The 25,289-nt window shown below is 38.7% G+C and overlaps 1 protein-coding gene across 1 annotated transcript in view; it reads right to left on the bottom strand.

Moving 5' to 3' along the window:
- Positions 1-25,289, bottom strand: part of LOC134534940 (NPC intracellular cholesterol transporter 1 homolog 1b-like) — a 91,193-nt gene that overhangs the window by 27,501 nt on the left and 38,403 nt on the right. The window contains exons 11-15 of the mRNA XM_063373677.1: positions 21,260-21,448; positions 20,274-20,475; positions 14,947-15,063; positions 6,527-6,707; positions 5,118-5,245 (exon numbers count right to left, since the gene is read on the bottom strand). Of these exons, the coding sequence (XP_063229747.1) occupies positions 5,118-5,245; positions 6,527-6,707; positions 14,947-15,063; positions 20,274-20,475; positions 21,260-21,448 (817 nt within the window). The remainder of the gene's footprint in view (positions 1-5,117; positions 5,246-6,526; positions 6,708-14,946; positions 15,064-20,273; positions 20,476-21,259; positions 21,449-25,289) is intronic.

Below are 25,289 nucleotides of genomic sequence, written 5' to 3' on the forward strand. Positions count from 1 at the left end.
ATACAGGCTGTCCGAAAAGTCTTTCCCTGATTACACAAATTTATAACTTCGGCTAGATGAACGATAAAAATATGAAAGTGGTGTCAAAATGTTAGGTCATAACTCAATTTTTTTTTGTTAGAGGTTCGCAGTAGGTGTGCAGTGTCTGAGGTTTAGTTCCCAGGAAGCCGGAAATGATTACCAATCAGGAGAAAGCTCAGTGTGTCCTGTGGTACCACGAGACACGATCACCAATAACAGTGCACAGAAACTTCCAGACCACACATGGAAAGATTCACCCTGATGTCAAGAGCATTAAGACGTGGTATGAGAATTCCAAGACCACAAGATCGGTTGCTGACCTTCCGAAGTCTGGTCGACCATTAACCTCAGCTGAAAGTGTGGAAGCTGTGAGACAGTCATTTCTGCGAAGTCCGAAGAAATCGGTGCGAAGGGCCTCACGTGAATTACAGATGCCAAAAAGCTCTCTCCACGATATCTTACACAAACGTTTAATGTTTCGTGCATACAAAGTGCAAATTGTTCAGGCTCTGTTGCCCAATGACGATATGAATTTGCGGTCGAAATGTTATCACGTATGGAGGATGTTAATGGCTATATCCAACGAATTGCCTTTTCTGACGAGACGACCTTTTTTGTCAGTGGAGTAGTGAATCGCCATAACGTGCGCATTTGGGGTTCACAGCCCCCTGGCGAGGTGATGGAGTGTACCAGAGGAAGTCCCAAAGTGAATGTTTGGTGCGCGCTATTGCATGACAGAATTATCGGGCCATTCTTCTTCGCTGAGGCAATCATCACATCTCCAGTGTATTTGGACATGTTACAAATTTATGCTGTTCCTCAGCTGCTTGAGTATCACCCCGCTGTCATTTTTCAACAAGACGGTGCACCACCTCATTAGGGTTTGGAGGTCCGTGCCTATCTTGATATGACCTTTCCTGGACGATGGATCGGTCGTAATGGACCAACGGTTTGGCCTCCACGCTCTCGTGACATAACCCCATTAGACTTCTTTTTATGGGGTTATGTCAAAGACGAGGTCTACCGAACACATGTACCAGATATTACAACCCTTCGACAACGGATAACCAGAGTAATTGCATCGATCCCTCCAATGATGTTGGCTAATGTGTGGACGGAAATTGAATATCGACTAGATGTGCTACCAAAGGTGCTCATGTGGAAGTGTACTGATGTTTGAAAAAATAACTTGGATATTTTCTCAACATTTTGTCACCAGTTTCATATTTTTATCTTACTTCTGTCCGATGTTATTAATTTTTGTAATCAGGGAAAGACTTTTCGGACACCCTGTATATTTTAACACCATATATATTCACTGTAACTATTTTACACTAACGTTTTATACATGCAATCGATAGATTTTGACGAGAGCTGACGATTGAATCTCAAACGAACGATCTTAGCTTCTCCGAGTCAAGATTTATACTAAATGTAAATATCGAAACGCTGCAAGATGACCTCTAAATGGCGGAGCGCGCACGATGCGTAACAGTCCTCACTTATCGTAACTAATTCTTTGATCCTTTAGCTATCCGGTGGTGTAATTAAATTGTGGATGGAGATGATAGGTATGTAGCTGCAGCACCAAACTGTATCCCCCCGATTTTGTTATCATTGGTTTTTTTATTGCCCCCTCCCCCCACTATGGAAGCAATTTTAAAAACGTATTCACGTCAAAAAAAGAGGAAGGCGCATTTCGGGCCCGTACCGTAGATTTTCCGTGAAAACGTCGGGAATAAATCATATTTATGTGTAATTAAAAGTTTCAAGCTCATATACAATGGTTACGCAGATTAGTATAATGGTTAGACAATAGATAAATCACAAGTTTATCGCACGCTGCAAGGGACTGTGGTAGCTGAAGTTAACACACGCACACCTCACACTGATTTGAATCCGAACGTCTAGTGGAAGTCACATCGACGTCGGCATTGCCGAGTGTTGCAGGGGCAGGAATCGTTAGGGGCATCACGCCTAGTTGCGCGAACATTAAGTCATTCAGCATTGTTTGATAGCTGTTGACATTGTTTTTTCATTTCCTTTTCGACGCTGCCGTAGCTCTCGCATTTGCTCGGTACTGTAATTTTTACGCCCCTTTTATTTAAAAAAAAAATCCTTTCGTAGCGAGCTTTCCTCTGACTTACGTTTTCTACAATTCAGAGCATATTTACGAGTCATATGAGAACTTCGATTATTTTGCAATTTTCAATTTAATAACGATTGTCACTCATATCCCGGCGAATATTTTTATTGACTCACTTTGGGTCATAGTACTGCCCCCCGCAAGCTATACACAGCGGCCCCCGAACCAATGTCCTGGCTAAACGCGTTTCCACGCTACACCAAGCACATTCGTAACAATCACGCGCATTCGCCTACACTGGTACGATTGCGTCACAGGAAAAAAACAAATACCGCGCAACAAACACATACAGGCATGATCTACCTATTGTGGGCTCAAGCATTATTGACGCTATTATTACTCTCGTTAGTTAGTAGCGATTCAAATTCTGGCGGTAATTTTTCACACAAGAAAGTTCCACCGACTATCACTGCGACGAGCGAATATATGTTCCTGTCAATGTGCTACGAAATATGTGCGACTATTTTGGCTCAGTGTTTGTCGACCTCTGTAGCGCAGTTGGATGAACGAAGGCTTTTGGCGGGAAAGTTTTTTTTTTGGGTTCGAGTCCTGGGTAAATTAAATTGGTCACAAAAAGTAAAAAAGTCGATTAAGTTGTCAAAACAAAATGTCAATAATAAGTTAATGGTTGGTTCACTGGTTTAAAAAATTATCTCCAAGTGAATATTTTAACTAGATACCAGTGTCTGGAGCTCCTGTCTGGTAAACCAAACGTTCCAGGTTCGATTCCCATCCGGATCGGGGATTTTTCACTGTGAACAACTATGGACTCACGTTTTCCAAAATACAAACTCTCTGAGGTCACTGGCGTGCCGAGAAGTAAAACAGTATTGTTAGTCTATTGAAAGAATATTAATGAAGAGAACGAACATTATAATTAATAACCGTAATGATCATGAAAAAAACTCGAAACACTTCATTGAAGGGGATAAACACTTGCTGATTTGAATGTAACATGTTTTAGCTAAATATTTTATTTGTGTTTGAGTATTTAATTTTTTTAGCATGATAGGCCATGATATATAATATCTCCAACTTCAATGAACATAAAAAGTTATTTTTTATTCGTAACATATTAAATGAAAAGTTTTATTTATGTGCGGAAAAAATAAAAGTAACATCAATTAAAGATGTGACTACAAATCCGTATTAAGCATTGACACATAAATTCTCAAAGCTATAATAATCCTTGTTCAATATACATATTCTAAGCAGTCTCAAAATCTGTTAGGATAATTATTTTTTTCTAAAAATATTTTTGGGTGCACTAAATGCCATCTAAGTAATTTTTTTTTCCCCAGATTGGATGTGCTAAAATCTTGTATCAAAGAATATCTGACACTCTAAATACCGAGTACACACCTATTGCATAACTTATTGGGAGTATAGTGACTAGTGGGAGTGTAGGGACTGCTTGTATATAATTGTGCAAAAAGCACACAAGCGTCACTTGGAACCTAGCTTCCCCTCGTAACCCTCCTACCCTTTTCGGCTACTCAGAGTGCTTAGCACCATCTACTCTCACTCCCCTAGACCACACAATCTTATCTTTCTTGTAGTATTACAAACTAATTCTTCACAACTGGTTTCCAAAGGAATCTTTTGTAAAATTACAAATTTTTTTTTCTGTGTAGAAACACTGGACTCACATTCCAGAGGACCCCCAGATCCAATCTCGGTCCGTCCATCCTGATTTGGGTCTTCCATGGGTTCCCGAAATCCCTCCAGGAAAATTATGGGACGGTTATTTACTATATATACCATGGTGTATTCCTCCACCAACTTCCCCGAACTGCGTTATTGAGTGAGATGGACTCTGATAGCCTCTTCGTCGACGATACATGGTACCAAAGTTGATCCCGATGTGAGGAATGCTATGGCCCCTGAACAGTCATTGTCGTGCGTCTGATCAGTAAGGCCGGGTTTGTAAAACACGAAAGAACGCCAGATGAAAAATGTTCAAAAACAACCTTTCCATATACCCGTTTATAAATTACGCAACTTCTTGTGTTTCGGCTAGCGTTCCCACCTTCCATTATTTGAAGTGAAGGGTTCCGATATATTTTAAAGACGCATGCATCATGTGCACAGAAGGCCGCGGTGTTTATTTTAGTGTACCTTTTCATTACATTCTCACTTGTTGAACTTTCGCGCAGCGAAAGAAAATAACACTTTAAAGTCAAGTCGTTTACAGTTTCGTATGTTTACATGGTAAACATGAATTATTGAAAGAAGGATGGGGGAAGAAAATTTCAGTTTGTAGGGTTGGCGATGTGTCGCGACTCTCGAGATTTACGAACGACCTTGATCGTCGGGAGCCTAAAAAAATTCCATCAAGTTCTGTCCCTGGCCCGATTACACCCGAACAATTCACCTTCGGCCAACTTCGGGATTTGTTTTATTTTTGCGCAGGGAAAAATGAATTCAAGTATTAAAAGTGGTCGGTTAGGTTAGCTACATTAAAACACTTTAAAGCACTATGGACGGTTTAGTTAGGTTAGTATAGCTACATTAAAATAGACAGAGAAATATAAATATATATATAAACAGTGGCGTAGCCAGGATTTGTGTATGGGGGGTGTTAAGAAGCATGCCCCCCCCCCCGTATTAAAGCGGGGCGACCGGGGGTCCTCCCCCGGAAAAAATTTGGATTTTAAGGTGTAAAATAGTGCTATTTTAGCAGTTTTCGGTGCTTAAATTTAAATATTGCAATGGTAAAAATTTTATTAATTTTAATATGAAATTTGTTTGAGTGATGAATAAGAAATTAATTAAAGATTTGGTGCAAGGGGGGGTTTGAACCCCTAACCCCCCCCCCCTGGCTCCGCCCCTGTATATAAATAAACCCGAGGTTGGCCGAAGGTGAACTGTTCGGGCGTGTTCGGGCAGGGACAGAACTTGACGGACGTGATCGTCTCGCGCTGGTCGCCGGCCCGAGGGGGTCGCTCACCGCCTGCCTCCGGTCGTCCAGCGCCAGCAGCGCCACGAAGCTGGACAGCTGGAACAGCAGGTCGAACAGCAGCGCCAGCGTGGCGTACAGGGCGAACGTGTGGACGGCCGGCATGGACGACAAGGCTCCTGCGCAAGTTCACACAGAGCGTGTGCACCGGCCGGCTTTCCGTCGCAGCTTCGGGCGACTTCTGCACACGAGCGCCACTTTTGTCGCGGTGTCAACATGGACTTCGTAGAGTTAGCATGCCTTTATGTGCTCCTTGTTCCGAACGAAGGTGCTATAAGAAAGAAAAAAAAAGGATGAAGACAGCAATGGGTGCATCCACTAGTAAGACAGCGACTTGTTAAAACTTTTGAAATATATGTACAGTTTCTCTTTCTTTTTTATACGCCCAGGACATCCCAGTTTGCGATACATACCTACATTTGCCCACGACTTCACTTTCAAATTACTATCACCATATTTTTTTTTAATCCGCAATTATAGAGTTCAAGGTAGGTTTTCTATCTCTGAAGTCACAGTTCCGATTCTATGTGTATTCGCTGCTGAATGCGGCGTCGATACGCCAACGAGGAACGCACACCCTCTCCCGGCACGTCGCTTGTGTCAGCGCGCAGTCGCTCTAACGGTCATGTCGCCCGAGCGAAGGGACGGCTTCAAACACGCCTGCGTCATTGTCCTCGGCGGTCGCCCGGCGAATGCTTGGACGCGGCGGCTCGCGACAGGAGTGGAAACAGTCACGTCTTTTTCCCATCGCTGCGATATATATATTAAAAAAAAAATGGTTGTCTGTAAAGTCGGTTTACGGACGATAGTTTAACGTGACAACGTCATAACAAAACATTGATGAAATGAATTCATACTTTTATGAATAAAATTGAATCATTTTTATTGAATTATCAATATTTTGTATGGATACAAAGAAGGAGTGAAATGAAATCTACAATTTAATGGATAAATTTAATTTTATTTGCACTCATTAATTCAAATTATGTTTATTACTTTAACGAACAGATTATTTTAACTAAAACTTTTATACATGTTTGCTATTTAACTTCTTCCAATCTGTGTTATTCTGTTAAGGATAGGACGATGATAGGAAAAGTAGGAAACGAATGGGAGTGTTTCAAGTTTAATGTGCCTCGAAAAAGTCAAATCGATGCGGTTGTTCCAATCGAGTGGAAGAGAGATGGATGCGGCGCAAGCGTACAATGTGCGTTACGGGACACTTTTTCGTGCGTGCAGCCGGCGTTCATCGATTTTTTAGACGTTGTAACGTCAAAAAAAAATGTCGCTTGTGTGCAGGGATCAGTTAGAAAGCATTGGTTCCATCAAGAGCGACAGAGCGACAGAAAGTCGCCCAGGTGTGCCGGATGGACCGCCTCCAGCCCGGTGGGCCGACTCACCGATGCCGAAGCAGGCGCACTCGGACAGCCCCGTCAGCAGCATGCTGGGGCCGACCTTGCCCAGCGTGCGGCCCACGTGGTCGGCGTGGCTCTCCCCGGGGCGCCGCCCCTCCCGCTGGTGCGTCTGCACCATGATGAATATGTTGTCCACGCCGACGGCCAGCGTCAGGAACGGCACCACCTGCCGCAGAGCGAACAGTTCTCTGTCCTCACTGCAGTGAGGCAGTCTGCAGACACTGGCTTCTGCACGCGGGCTCGGTGCGGACAGCACAGTCGGCGCAGTCGGCGGACCAGCGCGTCGCGGAACTGACACTGTCTTCACTGCCGCCCGGTCCGGCATGCCTGTGTCTGTGGCATGGATCCAGGGGGCTGGCGGGGTGCCGCCCATCACCTCTTGGCATGTTTCTGCGAGTACGTTTCTGATGTGTTCGGGTGTAGATGATTCTGGAGTCTGTGGTAGGGGGTGACCGTTTGGCCTCTCGGCTGTGGTTCCGCACGCGGGGGCAACCGACACAAGTCGTCTCACTGCGACGTCTACGCTTAAATCAATACAATAAGAGAGAAACTTATAAGTTCCAAAACGTTTTTTTCTTGTAACATGTTTTTAACATTTAACATTTAGGATTTCCTCCACAATGAAGGACTTTTTAACTCTATGGAAACCCTCCACCCCCCACTTATGCCATGGGCTCTATGACATTTCTTCATCGGCTCGGAAACAACGTCGTTCATCCGCGACACTTTTGGAATTCGTTTGTTTGACAGATTATAATGGGCTCCGAACCATTTGGGTGCCGACTCACTGCCTGTAGGTTTGAGTCCACGCCAGGTTGTTGGTATCGAACAAACTACCCTCCCCACATTAGCTTGGTGTCTCAGCTTAGCGCTGACGGCAGCCGGAGACATGGTACATTTTGGAACCTGCCCCCCGAAAACTTCTGAACAGGCCACAGTTACGTCATCTGAAACCTTGTGTGTGTACCTGAGCCATTTTGACAATGTAGTAGAAAAAAATACTTTTTATGTTACATCGATAATATTAACATCATTATTTTGGATGGATTGTTGCATTCAAATGTCTTTTCTACTTTACGATAATCTGTTTCTAATAAAATTAACATAATTATTCAATAAACACCATGAGCTCTTTGCAGAACATTTATGAGATATGCCTACAGTTCCAATTTTCAGTCATCAAATTGTTAATGTAGTCATCAGTGGAATAACTAATTTTCACCCTGCCGTGTAACATGCCTATCTAACCAGTTCCGTTTGACCCACCCATCTTTCCCGGGGCGACGGAAGACTACAATACTGGAAGACTACCATAATGACCGTATTCCGCCTGGCCTCTTCGAAAAAGGCGGAAAAGTACCATAACGGAAATCTACCATAAGTCCAAAGGACGAGACGGAATTCTGCCCCTCCATGGAATGAGTACAGCAGCATTGTCCTCGAAGTAGTGTATAGAATACTCGGTAGGTAGCGCTGTCAACCCACTAGCTGTTTTTCATGTTAACTTTAAAGCGTACAGATATTTGCAATAATAAATCATATCCAAATCGCGGACGAGAAGAAAGAAATGTTTCCAAAAAATGTTATAGCCAAAATTTCTTATAGATTCTACGGAATGAGGAAAACGGTCTTACTCGTAAAATCGTAATGTAACTAGCTTCATAGAATTTACATTTTTGCACACTGGAATAATTGAAGTAATTGTAGATCATTATTTAATGAGTGCAAATCCAACGCAAATATTCAAGGATTTTCTTATGTAATGTTTTCTGTGACTGAACACGAAAAACTCAGATGTTAAGGTTTTTAATGTCTATAATAAATTATTCAAAGTCTACAAAATGTATTTTTAAGATGCTGAAATGCGAGGTAAATATTTTGTGTAGTGTAGTTAGTTGTTGGCACAGGGCAAGCAGCACAGGCGCTCTAGGAGAGACATAGGCTCGTACATTTCGAATGTTGATGGGCTATGCGCAATCTTTCAAAAATAAACTCTGCTGAAATTTAAGTATTTCTTATATTAGAAAATAAAAAAATTACAATGCGTAGCATATTATTCTGCTTCATTAAAACAGTCAGATCTAACTGAAATTCTTTTTTTGTGCCTTACAGCGATTTAAACGAATTATGACATAAAATAACAACAAAAACACATGATATACACTGATAAACATCAATACGACAAAACACGAAACAACACAACACACAGATAGATAAAGATTGATAAAGTTCAGTTAACAAATTGGTTCCTTGGTTTTCACAAAAATCTTAACTAAAATGGTGTATACAAAATAAATATGTAGATTAAAAAAGTTTTACCAATGAATATTTGTAGATTATTCAAAAGGAATTATAATTTTTTACACATTTTATAGTTACTAATGCGTTTAAAAGCGTCACTAATTCTGTAATTGCAAGTTGGAATTCTTAATCCAAACCAACAAAAATGGTAATAAAATGTTTATAATAAAAAGTGCATCACTGATAAAACGTCTAATAAATAGAAAACACAAATAGGTTCTATAGGAATGTAGCATAATCAAAATAATTTAAATGCCTGAAATTTTTAAATATTAATTTAAGAACTTTTTCTTCATATATTAAATTCTTTTCTAATTAAAATATTTTGATGCGTAAAGATCTTCATGTGTTGCTAATAGTATTATCTACATGTTGGTGAAAAAAAGCTTGCCATCCAAAATAACTCGAAGGTCTTAAAAGAGAACACCAAGTTTAATGTCATTACTTACTATGTGATAATTCTGAATAATTAAATTAGTTTTTGTGACTAAAGGTTATACAATAAATGCTATCGTAATTCAGAGACGTTTGTTAACTTGAAAATCAGATCCGGACAGCTGAAACATCTTGCTGAATATTTTCACAAACATATTTCCCTATTTATATATTTTTTGACGTGACAATGTCTAATAAATCATTGAACGCCGGCTGCACGCATGAAAAAGTGTCCCGTAACGCACATTTTCCGACTACGGATGTGTCCTGTTATGCTCATTGTACGCATGCGTGGCATCTCTCTTCCACTCGATTGGAACAACCATCGATTTGACTTTTCAATCATTATTATTATAATGTAATTTAACGATCTTCCACCGATTTTCATCACAATCGGAACGGTTATTTAAAAGTAATGTTGAATATTCAAATACATTTTTAACGAACAATAGTGTTTTACAGTTACACATAATAATTCGAATTACACCCGGGATTGTAACACATTATACATAAGTTTAGTGTATTTGGGATGCGTATTTGTTATAAAATCGTATTTTAAACAAGAAATAATATTATTCCCCTACAGTGCTGCTATCTACGGTGACAGACGCTAACCGAACGAGTCGCGCTATCTATCCACGACACGTGAACTGTTTCGTTGACTGTTTATAAAGTGTGCTATTCATTGCTTATTACAACAACAATTCCTGCAATAAAGGTTAATTATTCTTGCATTTTAAAAATCTGATTTCTAGTATAATTTCAAGTATTTATTATTTTATTATTAAAAAAGTAGCATTTGTCGGCGAGTGCATTAATAATAGGTTATGTTAAAATTGACTAAAGAATTATGGTGATTCATATAATTGATGATAGATATTGGATTACAATTTATTTATATGAAAACTTGTTCATAATTATATTTAAACTTTATAGCAAAAGGACAGTTTTTAAAATTAATTACAAGTCATCTACACGTGGACTGTTTCTTCGACTGTTTATAAAGTGAAGTGAAAAGTTAATGTGGTTTTCATAGCTTATTACAACAATTTTGGCAATAAAGGTTAATTATTCTTGCATTTTAAAAATCTGATTACTAGTATAATTTCAAGTATTTATTCTTTTATTATTAAAATAAAAATGATTAAATTTTATTCATACAAGTATGCAATCATTTCATTAATGTTTTGTTATGACGTTGTCACGTTACAGAAAACCAATTTTTTCATCAGCATCTTGTTTTTATCAATTCTGATTACAGTTGGAATAACATTTATTAAATATTAAAGAGTAGTTGAGTAAATTACTACTTTGCGAAACACCTAATACAATGAAATTGCATTTGCAAATTGTCTATTTCTAAGATAATTAAAACATATATACCACTCATTGCTGGACGAGGCCTAAAATTGACAATTTTTTAATCATAAGATTATGTTGGAAAGTATCAAATTCATGTGCCTATAAATACTACAAAATGAAGTTTTTTGACTAGAATTTAACCGTCAATAATACTTCAAGAAAATATATACCGATAAATAGTTGAACACACAACCGCTCACTGACTGATGCACACTTAATTAAAATATTTTTGTACAAAAGCAAATTTTTAAAAAAGTTTCAATGTTTTTTGAGCTATATTTATAACATGTTGGAATGATAATGCTACGGTTACTAAAAACTAAAACGCTACAAAACAAAACAAAAAATATTTTTGCAAAACTCCGTTCCCCCGGAGAAACCCCCGGAATGGCCACCGCATGGGGAGCCCAAGAAAAGAAACGGGCTCCCCATTTGGAAGCCACCTGGTAGGTTTTTTTCTGTTCCACCCACCGTTTCTTTGGTAGCCTGACTTGTTACAAGGGATTGTATTCCTACCAGAGAAAATGCCACCATTTTGTCTGGGCAATCCGCCTTGGAGGAGCCGGGGCGCGAACCCGGGTCCTACAAGTCACAAGGCAGGCGCTCTACCCCAGAACCAGAGTGGTAGAGCGGATACTTGCAGTCTTCTTAACACTGACATGATGTTATTCCACGAGTTTACTGTAGTTTCGTGTGTTATTAACACGTGCAGTAACATCTTACCTCGGTAACGATCAAATTTATGTGTTCTTATGTTGTTCGTTCAGCAAGCATGAATTATGTAATTTCATAACAGTGTAATATAAATTATATAACTAGTCTAGTTACTTTCCTGCAAACAAACTTACAATTGCGCTGTACAATAATTATATAGAACTATAGACTAGTAAAAAAATGTGTAAGAGCTTGCACTGTCGATGGTAAAGTTATTTTGAAAAAAATGTTAGATATTAAAAGAGTATGTTTAGTTAATAATGCGTGTGCTTACAAGAATGAAGTTATTGTATAAAAGTTTTATTTATTTGGTTTTAAAGCCACAGAAAAGTTAACTTTTTTTATATTACTTTTGGCTTTCTATTGTTTTACCGTGATCAACATGCACAGTTAATCCCTGGAAAGCTATTCAAACAACTGTTTGGAAATAACTAAATATTGGAGGTACTGGGGCAACGCGAAGCATAAATGGTAACGCTATTTTATAGTGATACATTTATTTTCATGAAAATGAACAAATTAACAAATAGTTGAGGTTACATGAATATTTCTGTTCAATTTACAAAGAAATTTTACGGTGCACAACGGCAAACAGAATAAATCAACGATGAAACTTAACAGATAAAAATTGAAAAAAACAACGGCTATACAGAGATGCACATGTAAACCCAGTGATGTGAAGAAACAGTGATTACAGCACAGACAAACACCGTAAGCAACAGTTGAGCGAAAAAAACAGATATTTTGAAAACCACAACGATGATAGCGCAGACTAACACAGTATATGATTCCTAAGAGAACAGTTGCAACGTTTCGGGAAAGAGATCTTAAGGCATAAACAGACTGATGTTTGTCATGACATACAGTTTAATTAGTAATGGTGTTTGTCCGAAACTTCACTTTGAATTAATTTACCTATTATTTAAAATGTTGTTTGTTAGTGGAAATTTTAATTAATGAACTATACTGAATTTGTTGATATTCACATATATAAGTTACTGACTTTCTTTAAACATATTTGTATTGTTTGTTTTATTTATATATTTGTTTACACTTGTGTTAACAAGGCACATGTATTAGTGCCGAGAAGCTTATTCAAAAGAGGAACCTGTTTCTGAAACAATAAGTGTCAAGAGCGTAACATTTGATAGTTGTACTTATAATATTAGATGACAATAATTTTTCAAGACGTGATGATAGTCTACATGGCGTACTATAGTCTGAAACTATGTATTTATAATGTTATGCAATGATCGTATACTCATGCCTGTAGCATGAGGCATCACTACAAGGCAATCTGAAAATGAGAAAAGATACATTATCGTAGTTTATGGACCGAGTCGTAAGACAATAGATTAGTATCCCAGAGAACACTGTTTCAAATCCCGGCTGACCATTGTCATATCATTTTGACGTGAAACGTCTAAAAAATCACAGCGAAACATATGGGTACCAGAAAAAGTCTGACTTAAAGTTGTGTATCATCTTGCTTTAACATTTTTCTAACTATATAGGCTTCGGCCTGAGACGCACTTAAGTCTTCCTAACCTAGACCTCCCAAAAAGGAACACTTAGTTTTAATTTAGGTTCGAAAAAAATTTCTGTTCAGTGTAGCTCACAACTCAGATGTGATAGCACGGTGATTCGTGTGATTGTGTATAGAGAACTGACAACACTGGCCAATACAGATTGTACGTTCACCAAAAAACAATAATTTTGATAGTATGCCTTCGGTATCTCATTTATCATATCACAGGACAATGTTAAACAGAATTTTCGTCGTAAGCTACCATTTAGTGTCTGTTTTGAGTTAAAATTTTTAGTACGTAGTCAATTTATCGTTTTTATTGTTTTTATTTTAATCCATTACACTAAAAGCGACTCGCTGACATAGAAGTTTCACGTGAAATCAACGGCCGTGAGTCTCGATACAACCCCACCGATTTTTTTTTTTAAATTGGTAGGATGGTTCCGTACTATAGGTCACGGCTAATTCCTTTCACATTGTCGCTCTACTGTGGCGTTGTGTTTTGCCGTCTGCATTGACCTCACTATTAATATGTTTACGGACAAGCAAGCATTTCAGAATAAGAAGAAAAATAATATCGGAAATAGGCTATTCCCCAGGTAAACATACATAAAAATGATTTCAAGGCTTTCATAAATTAATATTCTGAAATGTTTTCACTTAACCAGCTCATTACAGTATTTCTAATTGATTTCTTAGTCATTGAGGCAGTTAAAATATAGGTCTAAATTAACAATGCTTAATCAGTCAAACTTAAACAGCAAACGCAAATCGTTCTCAAGTAACGTATAACAAATATTTCGTATTCACTGTACACAGGTTGGAAATTCTGTGATTTTTTTTATCTATTCTTAATGGGAATTTTTTTTTCTGTAAATCTATATGTTAAAATACTCTTCTAATGGTTTTCCAGCACATGCAAGAAACGTAAAGCTGGAATAACAATACCCCGTAACATTTCCAACATGTCAAAAACAACACCACCGCCATTAAGAAGTAAGGTAGTAGTGAAGTCAGCCCACGAAAAGTGAACCCCAATAGTCCATCAGAAATATAATGTGGGTATTATTCAAGATGTACCAATGTAAACATATTTTTTGTGTGAAATAATTCATGCTTAAGTTTATTTTATAGTTCTTTTGATATATATTACGTAAAATTAAATCAATTGAATTACCACCTCAGTACTATAGATGGTAATACACGTTATGGTGACAATCTGTCGTGGCATTTTAAGCATATGATATAAATCATGCAATATTTTACTTACTTAACCGTCGGTTGTCACGAAATTAAGATTTTCTGTCACTAGTTTGTATTTCATTTTAACTAGTGACCTGGAATTAAAACATTAACTAGAATCACAAGACTTTGTATACTGCTTATTTATTCAAATTCTTTTTAAAATAATAGACATAATTTACTCATGTCGTTTGAGTATTAGGACTGTATGGTCACGTTTTAACTTATGGTAGTTTTCCGACGCCCCCAGACGGAATTCTTCGATTATAGTAGTCTTCCAGTATGGCAGTCTACCGGTATGGCAGTCTTCCAGTATGGCAGTTTCCGTCGCCCCATCTCCCCCGTCAAAACATGAGGAAAAGTAACATATTTTTATTTTTACATATCGCGGATATAAGTATACAGTGCTGCTTCATATAACCCTTTTTGGAAACATTTTTTTCTATTAGTGCGCTATCTGTTGAGTTGATTTATGACTGGAACTACAGAAAGTAACCTTCAGAAGCGCTATCTATAGCCTTTTAAGTTAACCTAAGAAACAGCTAGGGCGTTAACAGTGCTACATAGCGACGTATTCTATACACTACTTCGAGAGCAAAGCAGCTGTACTCATTCCATGGAGTGTATAAGGAAATATGTGTAGAATTCCGACTCGTCCTTTGAACTTGTGGCAGATTTCCGTTATAGTACTTTTCCGCCTTTTTCGATGAGGCCAGGCGGAATGCTTCCCTTATGGTACATTTCCGATATGGCAGTCTTCCGCGCCCCCTCTTTCCCTTGCAAATGTCTGTTTGTTTTCCGTACACTCCGCCGCGTGGGTTACCTCGATGGTGAGCAGGGTGGTGACGACGCCGATGTACCCCAGCAGCCCGATGGAGCAGATCACGGCGATCAGCACGATCGCGATGCCGCCCACCCCGAGGGTCATCTTGCTGTCCAGCTGCGAGCAGACGTCACGTCGTCAGGACATTCACTCTGTGCACATGATTCTCAAGCTGTGGTATGATGATCTCAGTTATGATGGTGTTCTAATAATATCGGGTGAATTCTTCTCATAGTATGGATGAAATACAAATAAATAATAATTAGTTATAAACTATTAAAATACTGTAATTTTGATCATACATACAACACGGATTTACCTTTCATAATATTCTCGTCAGCTTTACTATGTATAGGTACCATCGAGGGTGTATGGAGTTTTGGGATGGCGTATGTATTTAAATTGTGATTTAAAAAGTGCTCAAGGAGTTAGAGACCAGTTACGTCAGTTGCTATGAAAAAAAAGCAATGTTAGGAAGTTCGCAATAAGAATAAAATGTTTATTAATAAGATGCATATACCAACCCAAAATCATTTGGTTTTGTCCATGGGTCGGACGTGGCTGTCAGCAAAATTTTAACCAAGCAAAGTCACTAGAGGCATTCTTGACAAGAAAAATACATCGGTACGTACGAATTAATGACAAATCAGCAACAAATACATTAATAAGTAGGAGGAGATGGGTGATTCTAGATCAAATGTGGACAGGGGTGCGGGTTAGTGATCAGAGGGATCGCAGCTGTGAGATGAATGCCCTAAATGTGTCTGTACGCAACACCTGTCAAGTGTGTATTCATTTTATTCAGAGAGAGAGGATGTTACGATGGTGTCGGACGCCACCTTGGATTTATGACTCATCTACAGGTGCTGCTGTCTGGTATTGTGTATCGTGTCATGGCAACTATCGTAGTTTTTAAGTTCACTGGTAGGCAGCGCTACTGTAGGTGTTCACCTTACAGTTGCTACCAGTAACCCCCCCCCCCCCCCTTTTTGCGATGTAACTTTTTATCCAGAACAATTCAGCTCCCCACACTCTAATAATTACAGCTTATTATTAAATTTACCCCTGTAAATTGACATATCTTTACAAAGTACGTAACTTTAAAGTATATCTCACTTTCAAGTATATTTTTAATTAACTACAATCATAATATAGAGGTTTTATTATAAACAGAATTGAAAGAGGTTTTCAGGCACATTGTAATGGTGATTTAAAGCATTTTTTTATGGATGTACAACATAGCTGGTTTTCACTGTATGTCTAAAAATAAACTACATGAATGTCTGTTTGTCACCGTGATGTCATGGGTTGTTGCTTGTCTGTATTTTCAGTTCTTTGTACAACAGTCTCGTCATAGTCAGCCCATTGTGTTAGTCCGTGCTGTGATTTTGTTTCGACTAGTTCCTTCTACGGAATTCTTTGAGCCGTCGTCTATGCATTCACACTTTTGACATCGGCTGATATTGGTTTGTTGGTTTTCTGTGTGTTCGTGTCTTATTCCTCCTTGTCCATTCTTGTGGTTTATCTATGGCATATAGTGAAAATCAGCAATGGCGTTTTTTTTTATTGATAGGGTAGAGAGGGGCAATTCCGATCACTTCAAATTGTGTTGTGAAAATAAATTGTTGAAAATAAGATTAGGTTAATGAAAATACATGAGCATAAACTTCAATATGTATACTTAATATACCTTGAATGAAAAAGGTAATTAATGGCACATATAAATTTACAAAAAAATTATTCTTTAAAAGGTGATATCACAGGATTCACAAAACAAGTGGGGTAATTGCGATCACACACGGGGTAAATCCGATCATAGTGGGGCAATCATGATCACACACATTTACCACATCTGAATTGTTTCTTTCCTTTGGCACCCACACAGATTTCATGATACCAGCTTCTACATTTCTGGCACTTGATCCAGTCCCCTCTGTTGGCAGACTGGCTCCATCTTCTGTTGCAAAATCCACATGGTGCGTCACTCGAATCTTTCATGATGAGGATTTCTTCTCCACTAGAGTCCATTTCATTTTCTGCAAACAGTCTTCGTCTCTTCACTATGCAATCTATCTGTTTCTTTTTTAATGTGGCAATTTCAACTTTTTCTGCTGTTGCCTTGATGTTTCCATCCGACGTCAGATGTCGAGATTTCTGCTTTCTGGTTTGTTTCGGTGCATTCCTATTTGTAGATGATATGTTTGGGGTTGGAATGATGTCATTAAATCCAATGAGTTTCTGTTCACTGGGAGACTTGGACGTAGAAGCTGATATGGACATGGTGGATGAAGCTTGGGAACTGGAGCAAACTGTGTGTTTGGACGGGGAATGTTGGCTGTGTGACTTATTTTGAACATGATCAAGGGAAACATCAGATGAAGGACCTGAAGTTTGCATGGTGGATGATTTTGTTGATGTAGAAGGAGATTCAGCTCGGAAAGCTACAGATGGTAGAAATTTATCCATCGAGATAGCCTTAGGGTTAAATGGGTAGAGACCAGTACACTGAAACCCTTTAGTAGCATTCCCATGGGATGCAGCTTTGTTCCACGCAGCTGTGAAAATCTTTCCAAAGTCAGACTTGGTGATCGATTGTGTTGGGTTGTTGTGAAATAATGTGGTTGCTTCTTGATGGTAGAAAGTTTTTAATGGTTTGAATAGTGTGCGATCTAGAGGCTGAAGGACATGAGTGGTATGAGGTGGTAAACAGAGAAGTTCAATTTCATTTTCTCTGCAGTAGTTCAGGCATTTAAGCGAACAATGTGATGCGTGTCCATCCAAAATAAGAAGGCATTTCCTTGGGAGTCTGTGCTTTTGAAAATGTTGCAACCATCTGAGAAATATGTCCTCATTTTATATATCCAGATTCAGACATTGCTGCTACAGATCCAGATGGCAAATTAACACAGTATGACTCTCAATACCGCACACCCTTGAAAATCACGAATGGTGATATGTACACCCCACTAGCACTGAAACAAGCTACTACTGACACATTTTCCCCACGTTCTACACTTGTCAATTTAATTACTTCTCTTTGGCCTTTTTCACAAATGATTTTTGATGGCTTATTGTTTAAAGGAAATCCAGACTCATCAACATTATAAATTCTCTCTGGTTTCTCCCTGAGTTATAATTCATTCGTCAAATCACCAAAGAGGTCATAAAAGTCGTTAAATTCTTTTTCATCCATGGCAGCTGCCCTCATTTTTGACAAACCTTCCGGTTTCCTCAAAGAGAGTTGAGGATGTCTGGCCATGAACTTGCCAAGCCAATCTTTACCAGCCAATTTTTCGGTATTGCTCCATGGAATTTTTAGACCCTTCTTTTCAGCATACATGTATGCTGCATTTCTTACCTGAATTGTGGTCAAACCAAAGCCTCTTTTCGACAGGTTGAGCAGTCTGTCACACAGTTCATCTTCCTCCTCAGCATTTAGTACAGGTGGGTGACCAACTTTATGTTTGCACTCTTTCCCTTTGTCTCCTAATAACTGCTGTAGTTTTACTTTTTGGATCCTGTTCTGAAGTGTGATGAATTGCACCTGATGTAAGTTAGCAGCTGCTCTGATGGTTGTTTCTCCATGGAGGACATTGCTGATAGCATTTGACATAGACTCCTCGGACCACTGAAGAGTGGTGTTCTTTCTTTTGTAGTTTCTGACCATCTGAAATTCACAACCATAGTACATATTAGTGTTGATTTACATTTGAGATGTTTTAAATGCATGCAACACTTCAGTGAAATGCATCATAATGATTATCTCGGTTATAACTTGGGTAGTGTGGAATTCTGTTATCGTCTCGTATTCCAGAAAGGATTTGGAGATTAAATAAATTATTAATAACAATATTATATTTCATTATCAAGATGTTTAAGAAAATCCGTAATTAACTAAACTTTGTTGCGAGAAATCTTATGCTGCTATGGTCCCCGAAGACCCATTTCGAAAGTTGTTAGATTTCAGCACACAGCGGCTGGTACTAAGAACCAGTAAAATTTGTGGATGGCAAACACTCTGACAGTATTTAACCAATGGTCATATTTCCAGGTACAAACTTGACACTTTTTCGTTTTATATATGTCAAGTTGGTAATGCCTTTATTTTATGGCATCGAGATTAAAAAATGTGTGCGAGTTATTTAAAGTGTGGCCAACACGGAGTGCGACCAGCCAACTCTTTCTTGAGTAATATAGGGTGCGACCCGCCAAGCATCGGCAGTGAAACCAATCACCGCAACGGAATGTGCGGTAGTCGAAAAGATAAACATCAGTATCTACAAACTGGCGACAGCTAGGTCTCTAACTGTCCCCTCAGCTATCCTTGAAACATTAAGATAATACTTTTTTCTGTCAGCTACGTGCACCGTGACAATAGAGCAGTGTCGAGTAATCACTTTTAAGATTAGTTGATAAATACGATCCTTTCTGTGCTGTATTCTCCAGAGCAATAAATTATTTCCTGTGATCGAAATAGCCCCAATAGCGTGATCGGAATTGCCCCATTTTGTAGACTTTTACCTTTGCCGTCCAAACTGTAAGAGGAAACTGGTTTTTATCAGAACTGATACAAGGATATTGTTTTCCAGTAAATATGCTACGTGAAGAAACCAAAGTACTAAAAGATATCTCGTTTCTGTAATTGTAGCTTCTTATTTTGGAACGTGAGATTTTATAAAGAGTGATAAAAATGCATGGCGTAACTTACCTTGGTGTTGAATCGCTTCCTTACACACAGCAAAGTTTAGAATAACAACGGAAATTTTTTACCACGTGAACACCAACACTCCCAGCTTGCGACTGATGGGATGATATTGTTTCCTTTCGGCTCATGGCTTGCTGTGTTGCCAATTCTCTTATTATGATCGGATTTACCCCGTGATCAGAATAGCCCCGCTCTATCCTATTGGTTTTAGTGAAGAAACTGTGGGAGCTTCACAAGCAGATTTTAAAATAAATATTACTTACAAAGCCCATCTTATAGATATGCTTAAAGTTCACATAGAAAGTGCTTAAGATAATATGATTCCAAACATGATGATGCGGATATCCTTATACTCGTACTTATCTGTACCGATACAGATTTCCAAGAGATGGAAATGTCAAAATGTTGTAACCAAGCACGTGAAAAGCCTCTGCAAAACTATATGACATTGCATGTGACCAATTTATTTCCAGATCACAGCAAAGTGCAATCCTACTCATGCAGTTAAAGTTCTGAAGTTTTTTTTTTATCAATAAAAAAAATGGTTTAAATCAAATTTTCCCATCGCAAGAATCATTTGAAGAACATTGCGATGACATGCGACTGTGCCGTGTTCACGCACCAGCAAGGTCCTGAAGGAGCGCACGCGCCCCAGGGTGAGCGAGATGTACAGGAACATGACCAGGTAGCTGACGACGACCGTGGACAGCTCTCCCAGAGACTCCCTCTCTATCTCGTCCTGGATGGACCGCTCCGACGAGAAGGCCACCGACACGAAGTCGGGCATCTCCGTGGCGGACCAGTTCTTCATGAAGGCGATGAACCTGCGAGATTCATCCGCACAGTGGTAGGACCCGGACGCTGAAAGCCTACGTGTCAGCTCATAAGTAGAGACCCGTAAACTTAGCGGGTTCATTTCGGGTTATGCTAAAATTCAAATAATTATATACCTTAGTGCTGCTTCTGTCATTGGTTCACTATCTGACTGAGGGCCAATTAGAGACCCTCATTTATAGAAGTGTCGAATCACAGGCCACCCAGTCGAGACGACTCACAAGTCAGCAGCCAATGAACAGTTGGCATTTGCCCGAGTGTGTAGAGGATATTGGAGTCTATCCTGGAGGTCATTGAACCCGCGAAATTGTCGGGTCTCTACTCAGAAGGTATCCGAGGTTCGCCGCTGGTAGTGTGGGAAAAGGGGCTCCTGCGCCAGACTTCAAACTGTGGATTGAAGATCGTTTACATTACACCATGGCCACGACCTTCAAGTCTGCCATGGCGAGCGAAGTTTCGTCATGACGTGTGTAATCGAATTTTACCATGCGTTACAAGTATTTTCATTAAATTTTTCCAAAAAAAAAAAAAAAATTGAATTGCCATGTCTCGTATTTTTCCGTGTCGTATTTGACGAGAGAAAAAAGGTTAACTTAGATTACTTTAAACATTTTAAATGTCAAAACGTTTGCTTAATTATCTGTCCAAGTACCGAACGTGATTCTCATTGAAATTACAGTCATTAAAATAACATAAATAATTTTTTTTTTGTAGGCTGAAGGATCGTGCGGAGGAAGAGGAAGAGATGCGCACGCAAGGTAAGCGATCCGTCACCTCTCCTCCCACAGCTTGGCCGGCCCCAGCTTGGACGTGTTGACGTAGTTGTCGACGAGGAAGGTTAGCGACAGCCCCGTGGCCAGGCTGTAGCCAGAGGCGCCCCCCAGCTTCAGGTAGCCGCCGACGGCTAGGCCGGGCTCCACGGGCCCGCCGTACGGCGCCAGGCACTGCATGTCGTAGCTGCTCCTGCGGGCACGTTTTATTGACGTGACAACGTCTGATAAACCGACGAACGCCGGCTGCACGCACTGAAAAAGGATGACTCGTTGTCCCGTTACGCTCATTGTACGCTTGCGCCGAATCTATCTCTCTTCCACTCGATTGGAACAACCATCGATTTGACTTTTTCGAGGCACGTTAAACTTGAAACACTCCCATTCATTTCCTACTTTTCCCATCATCGTCCTATCCTTAACAGAATAACACAGATTGGAAGAAGTTAAATAGCAAGCAAACATGTATAAAAATTATAGTTAAAATAATCTGTTCGTTAAAATGATAAACATATTTGAATTAATGAGTGCAAATAAAAGTAAATTTATCAATTAAATTGTAGATTTCATTTCACTCCTTCTTTGTATCCATACATAATAGTGATAATTCAATAAAAAAATATTCGATTTTATTCATAAAAGTATGCAATCATTTCATGAATGTTTTGTTATGACGTTGTCACGTTAAACTATCGTCCGTAAACTGACTTTACAGACAACCAATTTATTTTTCCTTCCTAACCCAACTAAAAAACTAAGTGTGTGTGTGTGGGAGGGTTTCCGGGTTACCGAGGGAGATCAAGTGCGTCTCAGGCTGAAGCTTACACGCTCTAATCGTGCAGGATGTTAGTTAGCATGCATCGTGTGCTAGGAGGGGGATTGGCCAGCCACGGCAGCGGCTGGCGCCATGACTAACTCCCCTCGATGACTATTCTAGACTAAAAAACTGGATTAAGTTGGGCCCAGGTAAAACCTGCATAGACACAGGGAAATCCCTGGGCACTTACATGCGGGATGAAAAAAAAATTTCGCGCATTACTATCAGGCAGGTTGGTTACGGGAAACAGAAGGATGGTTCGGGAAGAAGTGGTCGACGGAGCAGAAAAGAGTCTGCCATGCGGGGGCCTGTCTGCACTGGTTTGGGCGGCACTGGTTGTTTCGAGGGCGACTTTATGTCGTTGGGGCGACGGAAAACTACCATAATAGAAGTATTCCGCCCGGCCTCTTCGAAAAAGGTGGACAAGTACCACATCTGAAAACTGCCATAATTTTAAAGGACAAGGTGGAATCCTGCCATATTTTCTTATACACTCCATGCAATGCGTACAGCTGCTTTTCTCTCGAAGTAGTATTGTAAAGAATGCATCGCTAGGTAGCGCTGTAAAACCCCTAGTTGTTTCTTAGGTTAACTTAAAATGTTACAGATAGCGCTTCTGACGGTGACTTTCTGTAGTTACAGTCGCGCACTAACAGAAACAAACGTTTCCAAAAATGGGTAATAGGAAGCAGAAATGTATACAGTAGAACCCTGTTATAATGTTCCTGCATATAATGTTTTCCTGCTTATAATGTCGTATTTTTAAAGTCCCAATATTTCCCCCATAAGGACAATGTATTTATTTCCTGCATATAATGTTCATAAATAGTGTAATTTCCTGCTTATAATGTTTGCTTTCTAACATTCAATAAATGGGGGAAAAATGTTTTAAAACCAAATTATTCCAACACTTACGATAAAAAGTTTCCTTTATGTATGTTTATGTTTACAATCACTGCCATACAATACATGAAGTTTGTTAAAATACAATTTTATGCAATACACAGAAGGTACACAATGTTTATAGTTAAGTGTCAGTTGGCACCCTTAGTCAACTCTTCTCTTCCTTGCCATTCCAGTGGGTATTCAGACGCATGTACATAGTCCTATGATATTTAAGTTGCCAACCATTGAGCGAGGGCATAACTAAAAGTGTTTTCTATTGCTTACAAATAATTTTTTTTTCATTCATACGTAGGAATCGCAAAATTAAACATTTTCAGGTGGCGAAGGAGTAGACGTTCACATTCTTAATGTTGTCATCATGAATCGTGGGACAATTTTACAAAAAATGTGGCAGTGTATCTTTAAAGACAAACAAAATTTAACCAGGGAACAAGACGAAGTTGAAAAATTGTTGGCTTGTTTCAGAAAATTCATGTATCAAGTATACTATCTTTGGTTTTAACATTAAAGTTGTTTACATAGCTTGGTGAGTTCATTGGTACAAAGCTCGAACATTGTTAAGTGCTAAATTGAGATTTCCTGCTTATAATGTTTTCCTGCTTATAATGTTTTCCTGCTTAAAATGTTTTTTTTCTTGTGCTCCCTTGAAAAACATAATAACAGGGTTCTACTGTACTTATAACCAAGATCTGTATAAATTAAAATATGATAGTTTTCCATTATGGCACATTTCCTCCTGTTTTGACGGGTGGCGACGGAAGACTGCCATACTGTAAAACTGCCATACTGGAAGACTACCATAATCGAAGAATCCCGCCGGGGGGCGATGGAAAAATGCCATAATGTAAAACTACCATAAGTTAAAACGCGACCATACAGTCCTAATAATCGAACATGATTAAATTATGTATATTATCTTATAAATAATTTGTATAAATAAGTATCATACAAAGTCTTGTGATTCTGATTAATGTTTTAACTCCATGCCACTAGTTGAAATGAATTGCAATCTAGTGACCGAAAATCCAATTACCTGACAACCGACGGTTAAGTAAGTAAAATATTGCATTATTTATATGATATGTTTGAAATGCCACGACAGATGATTATCACCATCAGGTATATAGTCATCTATAGTACTGAGGTGGCAATTCAATTGAGTTTATTTTACGTCATGTCTATCAAAAGAATGATAAACAAAACAGTATTTGTGGAAGGGGAGGACAGAAGCCAGTCACTCCTCCGGAAACTCTTTTACAAAGATAATGCTTGAAAATACATAAGTGCTTTTGAAACTCCTGCCATTGTAAATTTTGTAAAATATTTTTTTTGTCTAAACAAATCTGGCACTTATTGTTACAGAAACAGGTTCCTCTTTTGAGTAAGCTTCTCTGCACTTATACCTGTGTCTTGTTAATAGCAGTGTAAGCAAATATGCACATAAAACAAATCAAAATACAAACCTTTTTAAAGAAAGTCAGTATCTAAGTGAATTTCAAAAACAGTGTAGTTCATTGAATAAAGTTTCAACCGACGAACAACATTTTAAATAATAGGTAAATTAACTCAGTATGTAGTTTCGGACATACACTATTACTCATTAAACTGTATGTCATGAGAAACCTCAGTCTGTTTGTGCCTTAAGAAAGGAATAGATCTCTCTCCCGAAACGTCGCTTCTCTTGTCTTGGGAAAAACATACTGTGTTATTCTGTGCTACCATCGTTGTGGTTTTCAAAATATCTGTTTTGTCGCTCAACTGTAGCTTGCGGTGTTCGTCTGTGCTATCGTCGCTGTTTTGTAACATCGCTGGGTTCACCTGTGCGTCTGTGTACATCCTTTTTGTTTTTCAATTTTTATCTGTTAAGATTCATCGTTGGGTTCTGTTTGCCATTGTGCATAGTAAATTTTCTTTGTAAATGGAACATAAATATTCATATAAACGTAGATATTTGTTAATTTGTATACATTTACATGAAAATAACTGTATCACTACAAAATTGTGTTACCATTTATGTTCTGTTTCCCCAGTACCTCCAATATTTAAAACCTATTTCTAAACCTTTGTTTGAATAGCTTTCCAGTATTAACTGCGCATATTAAGCACGGTAAAACTAAATAAAGTCAAATTGTTAAATATTTGATCGATTATCTTTTCCACGGTTAAAAAAAATGCCGAAATTACACATCAATTGAAGTATAAAATTATTAGCCAATTTTTGTAAGAAATACTCAATTTTACCTCGATAAAACGTATTTAAAATGTGCAAAAACAACCAAGCTATGTGGTATACTCACAAAGTTATAATATC

Source organism: Bacillus rossius, chromosome 8 (genome assembly GCF_032445375.1).
Source record: "Bacillus rossius redtenbacheri isolate Brsri chromosome 8, Brsri_v3, whole genome shotgun sequence".
Taxonomy (NCBI): Eukaryota; Metazoa; Arthropoda; class Insecta; order Phasmatodea; family Bacillidae; genus Bacillus; species Bacillus rossius.